Source organism: Elephantulus edwardii, unplaced genomic scaffold (genome assembly GCF_000299155.1).
Source record: "Elephantulus edwardii isolate Elephantulus edwardi_28Jun2011 unplaced genomic scaffold, EleEdw1.0 scaffold00234, whole genome shotgun sequence".
Lineage (NCBI taxonomy): Eukaryota > Metazoa > Chordata > Mammalia > Macroscelidea > Macroscelididae > Elephantulus > Elephantulus edwardii.
Window position 1 is genome coordinate 3,182,402 of NW_006399984.1, and position 12,367 is coordinate 3,194,768.

Sequence of the window (12,367 nt, forward strand, 5' to 3'; positions counted from 1 at the left end):
GTGTCGGAGGCAGTGCGGTTGGTGCAGGATAGAGCAGGGTTTAGGGCTCTTGTGCATAGGGTCGCTATGAGTCGCAAAAGACTCGACGGCACATAACAACAACAACAACTTCTCAAACTGAAGGGAAAGAAAATGGTAGAAAGAAATTCAAGAAAGGTACATGAGAGTACATTGTGTTAACTCTCTACTCTTGTGCAAAAGAAATATTTCCATATGAAAATGTTTAAAAGGAAGTGAGTTTCCAAGTAGTAACGGAGTACATTTATCATTATAATCTACTGCATATCTGGATGAAAAGAAAAAACCCCAACAAAACTCTCCTAGTTAAGAGTCCTCCCCTAGTAGCCTTCCGGAGAAGGGGATGGCGGCAAAGAGAAGTGATGAATTTATCTGTCAGGTTTTTATACTGGGGAGTTCTTTGCACACTGCTGTTCTGAACAGTTTAAATATTAAATATTGTTTGTCTATCACCTGTTCTTTTGAGTAGAATGCTTGTCTGTTAGATGTACTAAAGTAGGGCTCTCAAATTATGAGACTATTAAAAAGGCCTAGACATCCACTTCTGAAATAACAGGCCTTCAGAAACCCTAGAATAGAGCACACAAAGACTATTAGCCATAGCACTGGAGTCTGAGCTCTCATATTGAAAACACAATAATGAGGAGGAATAGTTGCAAACAGTCAATAATAACTGGAACATGGAATGCAGGAAAACTGCATTGTTAAAAAATAAATGGAATGCAAAAGTATTGATAAACTAGGCACTGGCAAGCTGAGATGGATTGACCATATGATCTACAATCATATGATCAAATCAGGAATGAAAAAATGAGGAAAAATGGGCTTGCATTCATAATAAAAAAGACCATATATAGAGCCACCCTGAAGTACAACTGTGTGAGTAACAGGATACATACAAGGAAGACCTGTTAATACCATTATCATTCAATTTTATGCATCAACAACAAACAATAGAGGAAGAAATAAGAGTTCTACCAACTTTTTCAGTATAAGTTGATCGAACATGCAACCAAGATTCATTAATCAACTGACTGGAATACAAAAGTTGGGAAGAAGGAAGACTATTTTCCAGTAGTCAGAAAATAGACTTGGTGATAGAAATGAGACTGGAGATAGAATGATAAAATTTTTACAATTATTGATTTATTCACAGAAAATTCCTTTTATAAAAAACACAACTGGTGTCTATACACATGTACCTCAGTTGATGGCCTGCAAAGGCTTTAGACTAATCACATCTGTGGAAAAAATCATTGGTAAAGCTTGTATCAGCTGTGAAAACCAGATCAGGTGCCAACTTTGGACTAGAGCATCAACTGCTTATGCACAAATTTAAATTGAAGCTAAAGAAAATGGGAGGGGGGAAATGTACAAGAACTTCAAAATATGACCTTAAGTCTATTGTACCTGAAATTGAAAACCATTTCAAGAAAAGGTTTGAGGCTTTGAATACTAAGGAACAGAGGCCAGATGAGTTATTGAATGATAAAAAGTGTATTATTCATGAAGAAAGCAAAAGTTCATTACAAAGATAGAGGAAGAACAGACCAAAATAGATGTCAGATGTGACTCTGAATATTGCACTTGAGCATCAAGAAGCGAAACAAAGGGAAGAAATCAGAAGTTAAAGAGCTGACAGATTTCAAAGGACACTTGTGATGACAAGGCAAAGTACTATAATGAAATGTGCAAAGAGCTAAAGTCAGAAAATGAAAAGGAAAGAACTCACTTGGCATTTTTCAAACTGAAGGAACTGATGGATAAATTCAAGCGGTGGGGTGCAATACTTAAAAATGCTAAGGGCAAAATCTTGAATAACCCAGGAAGCACCAAAACAAGATGGAAGAAATATGCAAAGTCACCGTACCAAAAAGAACTGGCTGACACAGAACCATCTCAGGAAGAATCATATGATCAAGAACCGAGAATCATATGATCAGGAATCAATGGTAATGACGGGAGTTCAAGCTGTTCTGAGGGAAGTGGCAAAAAATTAGGCTCTAGGAATTGATGGAATATCAATTGACATATTCAACAAACAGATACAGCCCTGGATGTGCCTACCAGGTTGTGCCAAGAAATCTGGAAGACAGCTACCTGGTGAAATGAACATATTTATTCCCATTGATCCAATAAGTTCCCAATGATTCAATAAATATGGACCATTCTAAAAATGATCCAGAACCCAAAAATGTGATCCAATACAATGTAAAAATTATCAAACAATATCACCAATATTATAGCCAAACAAAATCTAGAAGATTATCCAAAAACAAGTAGAAGGTACATCAACAGAGAACTGTCAGAAATACAAGTAGGGTTTATCATAGGCCGTGGCACCAGGGACATTATTGTCAATGCCACATGGATCTTGGCTGAAAGTAGAGTATAAGAAGGATGTCTATTTGGGTTTCACTGACTATGCAGAGGCATTTGACTGTGGGGATCACAACAAACTGTGGCTAACATTGACAAGAATGGAAATCCTAGAACACTTGATTGTGCTCATGTGAAACTTAGACCAAGAAGCTGTTATCCAAACAGAACAAGGGAACAAAGGTTCAAAATCAAGAAAGGAGTGAGTCAGGGATGCATCTTGTCTCCATACCTTTTCAATCTATACGTGGAACAGATAATTCAGGAGGCTGGACTTTATGAAGAAGAACATGGCATCAGGGTGGCAGAAGACCTTTCAACAACTTCCATTATGCAGATGACAACTTTGTTTTCCGAAATTGAGGAGGATCTGAAGTGTTTGCTGTAGAAGGTCAAGGACAATGGCCTTCAAAATAGATGGCATGTCAACATCAAGAAAACCAAGATCCTCACCACTGGGCCAATAATCAATATCAGGATAGACGGAGAAAAGATTGATTCTGTCAGCCATTTCATCTTGTTCAGGCACACAATCAACACTCTTGACATCAGCAGTCAGGAAATCTAAAGACTAATTGCACTGGGGAAATTTGCTGTTAGACTCTTCCAGAGAGCTAAAGAGCAACAATGTAAGTCTAGAGACTGAGTTGCACCTAATGGAGGCCATGGTCTTCTCAATTACTTGCCATCCACTTGAGAGCTGGACAACAAATAAGGATGACAGAAGCAGAATCAATGTCTTTGAGTTGTGGTTCTGGTTAAGAGTAATGAACATACTATGGACTGTCAAGAGGATAAACAGGTCTGTCCTGAAGAAGGTGAAACCAAGATGCTCCTTGGAGGCAAGGATTTTGAAGTGCTGCCCCCATACTTTGGGCATGTTGCCAGGAAAGGTAAGTCTTTGGAGAAGGACATCATGCTTGGAACAGTAGTAGTTCAGTGCAAGAGAGGGAGACCCTGGATGAGATGCATTGATACAGTGACGGTGTCAAAACTATTGTTCATAGGGTCACTATGAGTCATAATTGACTCAATGGTACAACAACTTTCTAAAACAAAAATTACCAATCATAGACGGAAAGAAGGTCCTGGTGGAATTGTAGTTATGTGTGTTTAATAGAACCAACTCATAGCTGACTCTGCAGCAGCTTTTCAGAGGCTATAAATTGCTCATCTTTCTCCTGTGGAGCAAGTGGTGGACTGACAGTGCAAATCCTTACCCCTAAGACACCAGAGCTCCCTCCTGGTGGAGTAGGAAGAAGGAATATGTAAAGCATAGAAGAGACAAATGTAGACAATTATGTCACATGAAGAGTATGGATCTGAAAAAGGAGATCCAGTATGTTCACAAGCTGAGGGGAAGGAATAACACTGAGGGTGAAGGAGGGCAGGAATTTAAGTAAACAATAGGTTCTATGGGGAGTAGCATATTCATGCATCCTGTATGAATGATGGAGTAAGAGGTGGCATCTAGAAACAGAGGCTGTCCTTAGGAGACAGTCAATCTCTAATTCAATTCTAGGATAAGCATAAGTATAAATGCAAATGTGCTTGTTACCTGGGTCCACACTGGGTTGGAGAGCCACTAATGGCATCTGTTCTTTGAGGAACGTAGAGAACCTATAGCACACCAATGTGAGAAGATGAAACAGCACAGGCTTTGGAGTTAGACTGGACTTGAATTTTACTGTTAATAATGTAAATTCAGATAAAACACAGCTGAATGCTCAACCATAAAACAGATAATAGACTTAGTAAGGAGTCTTGATGAAGAAGTGGATAATGCCAACCGAAAAGATCACTGTAATATATATATATATATTATAGTTAGATTCTACTAGCCATGCTATAAGAGAAAGATAAGCCATCTCCTTCTATAAAGATTCACAGCCTCAGGAACTCAATGGCGATGGAAAGGAGTAAGTAGAATGTGGGTAACAACCTATGGCGGTTGTGAGGATAATGCCTGTTCTGATACATAATGACTATTGTTATTAATTTTGAAGGACTGTTAAGAAAACTGAGAAAGGTAGGTAAGCATGGACATGAAAGAGTACAAAGGATTGTCAAACATGAAGATTAAGTCTCTCCTACATAAAGATTTAATGGTGACAATATACTGGCTGGCCTAGGTGAAGTTTTTAGTAGGTAAACGAGTAGACAGGAAAAGTGGCCAATTAACTAAATGGTCAGAGATACATTAAAATAGTTTTTCAATGGCAGGCAATTTGCCATTAAGAGGTAGAATCTATTTCCCCTGAAGAATGGCTTCAGGAGGGCTAGAGGCTTTGCTCTCATTCTCTCAAAACATCATTCAACCTAAGGAAGCTAGTGTGGTGCACTGGAGGACAAAGGGCTCATGGGAAACCAGTCTCCAAGGTCAACGGCCTGTAGTGACCTCTGGACATCTTAGGGAGGCCAAAAGCTAAGAATTCACAAAAGTCTTTGTGATTTTACTTCATCTTTCCCCATCATTACAGTGAGTTAGCTACTCTCTAAACTAATTTTAAAATAGTAAAACAAATAATTAAAAATCTTTTTGTGAGGATTAAACTGATATTTAAGCGAGTAAATGATCTATTGATATAGTGATAGAAGAGTTGTAGGAACATAATTTGTTTTAAAATATTTTAAAGAAAATGTGCCTCCCATATTTTACCGTAAACTATCTTCAGGATAACGCTGTCCTACTGCTTCTTGGAGCTGGACATTAAGAAAAGAAACATTCTGCCAGGTTTCCTTTTCTCTTATTTTATCAAAAATTGAGGTATAGAAGTCATACATGGTATCACCACCTTCCATTAAGAAGAAATTCCTCATGGCTTGCAAGTACTCTACCAACCTGAATAGGGAGAACATAAACAACAGTAAGATCTTAAGTTCCTTTTTTTACCATTTCATGTGAAACTGGTTCCTATTCTACATTTACTAAAATTAGAAATACATCACCCCTTGTTGTTGTATGTGATTGAGTTAGAACTGACTCATAGCTCATCCTCCAGTGAGCTTTTAGAAGTAATAAACCGCAAGGAAGGAGATTTCTCATACTTTTCCTATGAAGCAGATGGTGGATTTGAACCACTTGCCTTTGGGATTGCAGTGCAGCTTAGTAGTACGCCACCAGAACTTCCTATAACATCCCTTAAATACTCTCAAAAAGAATAAAAATAAGTACAAATTTTACTTTAATAGTAAGAAAGAAAAAAATATCTTTATACAACATGGGAAATTAGGTAAAGCAAAAAAGTGTAACAAAAAAAATTTCAAGTTCCACGATATATTTACTTATATAGGATATACTTCTATACTCTAATACAAAGGGAATTTCTTTTAGTCTTTTTTCTATGCATAAATTATAATTATAGCTGCTACCATATTATATTGAGCTTTTTAAACTTTAAGAACATTTTACATTATGAAAACCCTATACATATAACTTGAACTGTTTTTATAAAGTCTGAATCCATCAATGTTTGAATCCATCAATGACTTTGAGGGAGAAAGATGAGAAATCTCATGTAATTTACAGACAAGGAAACTAAACTGGGGGGGGTCAACTATGAGTCAGTTCCCATTCTACAGCAATGAGTGAGTGATCTACTGATAACTACTTAAGTAATTTCACTTTATTTTTTACAGATTTCACTTTAAAAAAAAATTATTTTATTTTAGTATTCTGTGTGTGCTTGTGTACCGTCAAATTGGATCTGACAGGTACAGGCGGAGAATGCCTCTCCTTCTCCAGCAGAGCATCTGGCAGATTCGAACTGCGAACCTCTGGGATTGCAGTGCAGCTTCTCTCCACTAGGTTACCAGAGCTCCCTCAGATTTCACTCTTACAGGAATTTCTGTAATGGGTGTTTTTATGCAAAAAGCTTTTTCTGTATTTCTTTGGAGATAGGTTCCAAGAAATTAGAAACATAAAAATTTCTGAATACAGTTTAGAAAATTCTCTTCAAAGAAAATTATTTACTGCATATCCCACTTCTTACTCTAACAAAAATTGATTTGAAATTGTTGTTTTGTTGTTATGTGCCATCGAGTCGTTTGCGACTCATAGAGACCCTATGCACAACAGCCCTAAACCCTGCTCCATCCTGTGCCAACCGCACTGCCTCTGACACACCCATCCCGATTACCTCAGTCACCGAATCAATCCATCTCACAGAGGGTCCTTCCCTCCTGCGCTGTCCCTCCACCCTCCCAAGCATGATGTCCCTCTCCAAGGACCTGTCCCTCCTGGCAACATGTCCAAAGTATGTCAGACGAAGCCCCAGAATCCTTGCCTCCAAGGAGTAGCTTGGTTTAATCCTCTCCAAGATGAATCTGTTTGTTTTCCTGGCAGTCCATTCAGTACTCTTCTCCAGCACCACAGCTCAAAGGCATCTACTCTCCTTCGGTCCTCCCTAGTCATTGTCCAACTCTCTGATGCATAACAAGCGACTGCAAAGACCATGGCCTGTATCAGGCGCACCTTAGTCTCCAGAGAAACACCATTGCTCCTGAGTACTTTAGAGAGGTCCCTAACAGCAGACTTACCCATCGCGATACGCTTTTTGATTTGAAATACAGGTTTTAAAAATTACTTCTTCAATTGTTCTTAAAATAAATATATATTTACCTGTAATCTTTTTTAAGAGTTTGCATGAGATTTCCACAGCAATCTAGGTATTGTTTATCGATATGAGGATATAGGCAAGATCTCAGTGTTAATTCGAAAGTCTGGCATGTAACAGATTCTGATGATCTATCCATACAAATATCACCACCAACAAACTTTTCATGAAAATCACTCTGTTCCAAATACAACCTTTAAGATAAAATTGCAAATCTTTTTTAAAAATGAGATATTGTCAGTAGAACCCCCCAAATCTCAGTTTTACCCTTGATGTTATACCAAATATTATACAAAGACAAAATCTTTCCCTAAAAAATATCATTCAAGTAAACTATAGTCTTTCACAAACTCATTTCTGCCTGTGGAATAGGTCCCTGAGCTAGTCCTTCTAGCCTTAAGGGTTGCACCCAGGGAATGACTACCATTGACAAGATAGCACTGTGTGGCCTTAAGGACTTGTTTCATAGGACTAAGCGTTAAAAAGGACTTTAAGGCCATGGTGCAGTTTTTTATGAGGGAAACTCTGACTCAATTTGTATGTCTGATGTCACTCATGATCATCTTTTGTATAAATGATAGCATTCTTTATTTAGCTGAAAGCAGAAAAAGAACAAATCTATGGACCTCTACACTTAGCATGGAAGTTAAGTCAGACATTTGAAATAAGTAAACATAGTATCTTTTGTATTCCTTTCTTTAAAAATGACAACTACAAAGGTTTTTTATTTTAAGGTTAGAAAGTTGTACTGCTTAGAAATACAGCTACTAAAATATTGTAGATTTTATCGTTTTAATTTTCCAAAAATAATGCAGGGGTGCAAAACCTTGCAAAGTTAATCGCCAGCAGTGGGTCATGAATATCATCCAGTTCCTGGTGTCTTTCGGCAATGGACTGCATCTTAATCAGGCTCTCTTTAGTCATCTGTTGCTCAGTATGGATATGTGGAGTGATATCTTCTCCATGCCGAAGACGAGACTGCAAAGATTCCAAAAAAAGGCTATATAAACTTTTTCTTTCTGCATCTGAAATATAAAGAAAAATGTCTTTCATTACAATGTAGTAGGCATTTTTTTTACTGGCATATGAAGGTAGATTCCTGCTTCTTTACTAAATTATACAACAAAATATTTACACACACACACACACACACACCCCCACCCCTGAATTACAAAGCATAAACTATTTTATTAATGGAGTAATATTCTAAACAGGCCTTCTGAAAGTTACACCATGTTGTTTATCTGCCACTGAGTAACATTATTCTAACAGTGGAGTCATCATTTCATAGGGTGAAAAAAGCTTCTCATAATTGTCCTGGAAAAGTAATTTCATTATTCAGTAAAAAAGGCAATATTCCTTATTTTAAATATGTATTTTTATAAACCAAAATAGTAAGCATAACATCAATTTGTTGTTGTTGTTGTTATGTGCCACTGAGTCATTTGCAACTCATAGCGACCCGATGTACAAGAGCTCTAAATGCTGTTCTATCCTGTGCCAACCTAGCCATCTCAAACACACTTATTCGCACCGCTCCCAGTCACAGAATCGATCCATCTCATCAAAGGTCTTCCTCTCCTTCACCGCCCCTCCACTCTGCCAAACATGATGACCCTCTCCAATGACCAGTCCCTTCTTGCAACCCACTCAAAGTATGTCAGATGAAGCTTCAGAATCCTTGACTCCAAGGAGCATTACTGCTTCACCTTCTCCAGGACAAACCTGTTTGTTCTCCTAGCAGTCCATGGTATATTCAACACTCTTCTCCAGCATCACAGCTCAAAGGCATCAATTCTCTATCAACCCTATGCACTGTCCAACTTTCTGACGCATAGCACATAACTGCGAAGACTACAGCCCAGATCAGGCGCACCTTAGTCTCCAGCCTGACATCATTGCTTTTCAGTACTCTTGAGAGGTCCCTCACAGCCGACTTTCCCAATGCAATTCATCTCTTGATTTCCTTTCTGCTGTTACCAAGAGTGTTGACTGTGGAGCCAAGTAAACTAAAACTGTTAACTATCTCAGTCTCTTCACCATCCATACTGATGCTGCCAATTGGCCCAGTGGTGAGAATCTTTGTTTTCTTGATGTTGACCTTCAATCCATATAGGAGTCTGTAGTCCTTGACCTTTTGCAGCAAGCACTTCAGGTCCTCCTCAGTTTCAGCAAGCAGGGTTGTGTCATCTGCATAATGCAGGTTGTTGATGACTATTCCACCAATCCTGATGCCACATTCCTGTTCGTACAGCCCAGCATCTTGGATGATCTGTTCTGCATACAGATTGAAAAGGTATGGAGACAGAATACATCCCTGACAGACCCCCTTCTTGATTTTGAACGATGTAGTGTCTCCTTGTTCTCTTCTGACAACTGCCACTTGGTCCAAGTATAGGTTTCGCATTAGCACAATCAAATGTTCTGGGTTTCCCATTCTTCTCAGTCAGCCACATCAATTTACAAAAAACAAACAAACAAAAAACCAAAAAACCCCAAAAAACTAAAGTAACATAAGTAGCTAATAAAGCTTTGGACAAATATCAGAGAAGTCTATCAATATATTCCCAAAACCCATGATCAAGTCTGAAATAGTCATTCACAAATTTCTATTTGTCAAAATTGTTTTTCTTATGTGCCATCAAGTCATCTGAGACTCACAGTGACCCTATATAGCTGTGAACCCTGCCCTATCTCGTGTACTCTAAGTGTGCTCTATTGTATATAGGGTTTTTTGTTGTTGTTGATTGCCATTGAGTCGAGCATGACTCATAGCGATCCTATGAACAAAAGGCCTGAAGCCTTTCTATAACTATTGTCATTTATCAAAGTTCATAGAGTTTCCAGAGGCATGTTGTTTAGGAAGTGGATGGCACTCCTGCTTCCATATAGGGTTTAGTGGTCCTCAAAAGTGAAATATTGGACTACATTAAGAAATGCAAGAGAATTTTTTTTTTTCAAGACCAAATTTAGAATATTGAGAATAAGTAAAATACTGTAAATCCTGAAATTAAAATATTTGATTTACATAACACTTGTTTATATTTTAACACTATGTAAATTTGCCCTCACTTTGAAACAACTCTAACTCACACCAAATTCATTATAAACAAGTTCACTTGCTACAAATATAACTTTTAAAAATCACTGAAAGGTTTCAAGGCTGGGAGTTCAGACAGCACAGTCAGGAGGGAGTTGCACTGTTAACCAAAAGGCTACTGTCAGAACCCACCAGTGGCTTCACAGGGGTAAGACAGGAAATCTTCTCCCATCCAATTTATACCCCTGGATACCCAATAGAAAGTTAACTATGAGTGAGTTCTGACATGAAGGAAATGGTGAGTGGGAGAAGTAAGGCTAAATAAGAACTGTCTGTATCTGCATATTCCACTTAATAAAATATAGGAGTCTTGTTTGTTACTTGGAATATTGACTATATATGTCACATTTATTATGAATGCCTTTCCAAATAGTTTCCAATGAGAATAAGACATTTTTTGAGATGGGCTCTGATTTGCTATAAGAACAGAGGCACTAAGCCAGAGGAAGATGGTCATGGAGCAGAAGCTCAGAGACAAGGAGCTTCCTCCAGAAACCCCAGAGAAAGAAAGCCTTTCCCTAAAACTGGCCCCTGGGACTCAGACGTGGACCCTTCTAAAACTGTGAGACTTATCTGTCAGTTTGTTATAATGTGGAAATGATCTGCATCTATCAAGCTGTATAGTAGCTTGGATATCTGTATTCTTGGCTGTTTATCATTGCTCTACAGCACTTGTCTGTCCGTTTGCTGTAGCTGTGGGTTGATGTAATGCTGAAAGCTGTGCCACTAGTATGTCAACTTGTTAAGTATTCATACTCTATGCATTCCAGGTTCCAACTATTAAAGCATGTTTGCTGTTTCTCCTCATTTTGACTGACTTTCAGTCTGTGTTCTCTCTCTAATACTGTATCTATCAGTGTTCCTATATTGTTCACACAGGTTTCAGAGGCCTGTTATTACAGAAGGGGATGGTCAATCCTGCTCCCTCTTAATCTGAGAGCTCCACTCAGTTAAAAGCAGTATTTTTTATTGACTTGACCTTGGTGATGATTTCCATTAAAATATTAAGCAGTGATCATTTTAAAACTATAAAATTACATATCTCAGAATGATTTAGAGTCAATATAGCAGACATCAAGATGTTAAGGTTAGTATATTAAAAACAGACATACTACTACCTCTTGCTGCTGCCTGGCACCTGGAGTTTTCCACACACTGAAGATTCTTAAGCAGTTGCATGGATTTGCCAGCCATTATAATCCGTTTAAGGACAGGTTTGAGGAAGGAAACCATGGTGTGCTGCCTGCTAGAAGATCCCTGGTCACTACCAGAACTGGCACTAGCATTATCACTCATTTTTTCTTCATTTTCAGTCTTTTCTGATACACTGTACAATGTGTACGTTGCATACCAAAAGTCTCTATGGTTTACTGGAACATTTTTGTTTCTGTAGAAATAAAAAAGAATTTTAAATTTGAACCTTGTTTTTAAAAAGAACAAAAGCAATAATCTGTTCTACTGTAGTCAGACATGTTTTGCAGATACTCCAAAGTATAGTCATAACAGATTATTAGTGTAAGAATTTTTTTATTGTTTAAAATACTATACATTGTTGTAAGCTGCTGTGCATTGGGCCCAAACTCACAGTAAGATCATGTGTTACAGTGGACACTATTGGATTTTCTTGGCTTTAATTTTTTTTCCCCCAAATTTGAATGTGCTTTTATTTTGCTCTTTAAAACACTGCTAAATTATCCTGGAAACCAATGAAAAGTAGTTGGGAGTTTGGCTTTAATTTTTACAGTACCTGTGTGCCACTTTTTTTTCTGCAGAGCTCTCAGGTGGGCTCAAACTGCTAACCATTGGGTTAGCAACTGAATATAAACCCCTTCCTCATTCAGGTGTGTGTAAAAAAGCATTTATCACACCATTTTCCCATTCAATACTTCTCATGTACACAGTGCCATAATATGCACTTATTATGTTGGTTATCAAGAAAGTTCTGATGCCTTTGTCCATGAGGAACTGTGCTTTAACCTAAAGGAGGCAGTTTCTTCAGAAGAAACATGGGAAATCTCTTCTGTGATTTATAGCCTATGAAAACTCACTGGAGGGATAGCTTTAAGTTGACTCCATGGCAGTAAGTTGAGCTGATATCATCATGTGATATTCATTCTGGTCATTTATTAACTAAATTCTCAACTTCTGTTAAAATTCTCATTTATAAAATACTCGTGCACCACAACAAGATCAAGGAGAATAATCCAATTGAAAAATGGGCACAGGATATGAACAGACACTTCACCAAGGAAGA

General features: G+C 37.9%; 1 protein-coding gene across 1 annotated transcript in view; it reads right to left on the reverse strand.

Annotated features, from left to right (window-relative positions):
• Positions 1 to 12,367, reverse strand: part of TUBGCP5 (tubulin, gamma complex associated protein 5) — a 166,845-nt gene that overhangs the window by 27,472 nt on the left and 127,006 nt on the right. Inside the window, exons 13-16 of the mRNA XM_006898596.1 lie at positions 11,232 to 11,500; positions 7,840 to 8,038; positions 7,019 to 7,207; positions 5,057 to 5,239 (exon numbers count right to left, since the gene is read on the reverse strand). Coding sequence (XP_006898658.1) covers positions 5,057 to 5,239; positions 7,019 to 7,207; positions 7,840 to 8,038; positions 11,232 to 11,500 — 840 coding nt within the window. The remainder of the gene's footprint in view (positions 1 to 5,056; positions 5,240 to 7,018; positions 7,208 to 7,839; positions 8,039 to 11,231; positions 11,501 to 12,367) is intronic.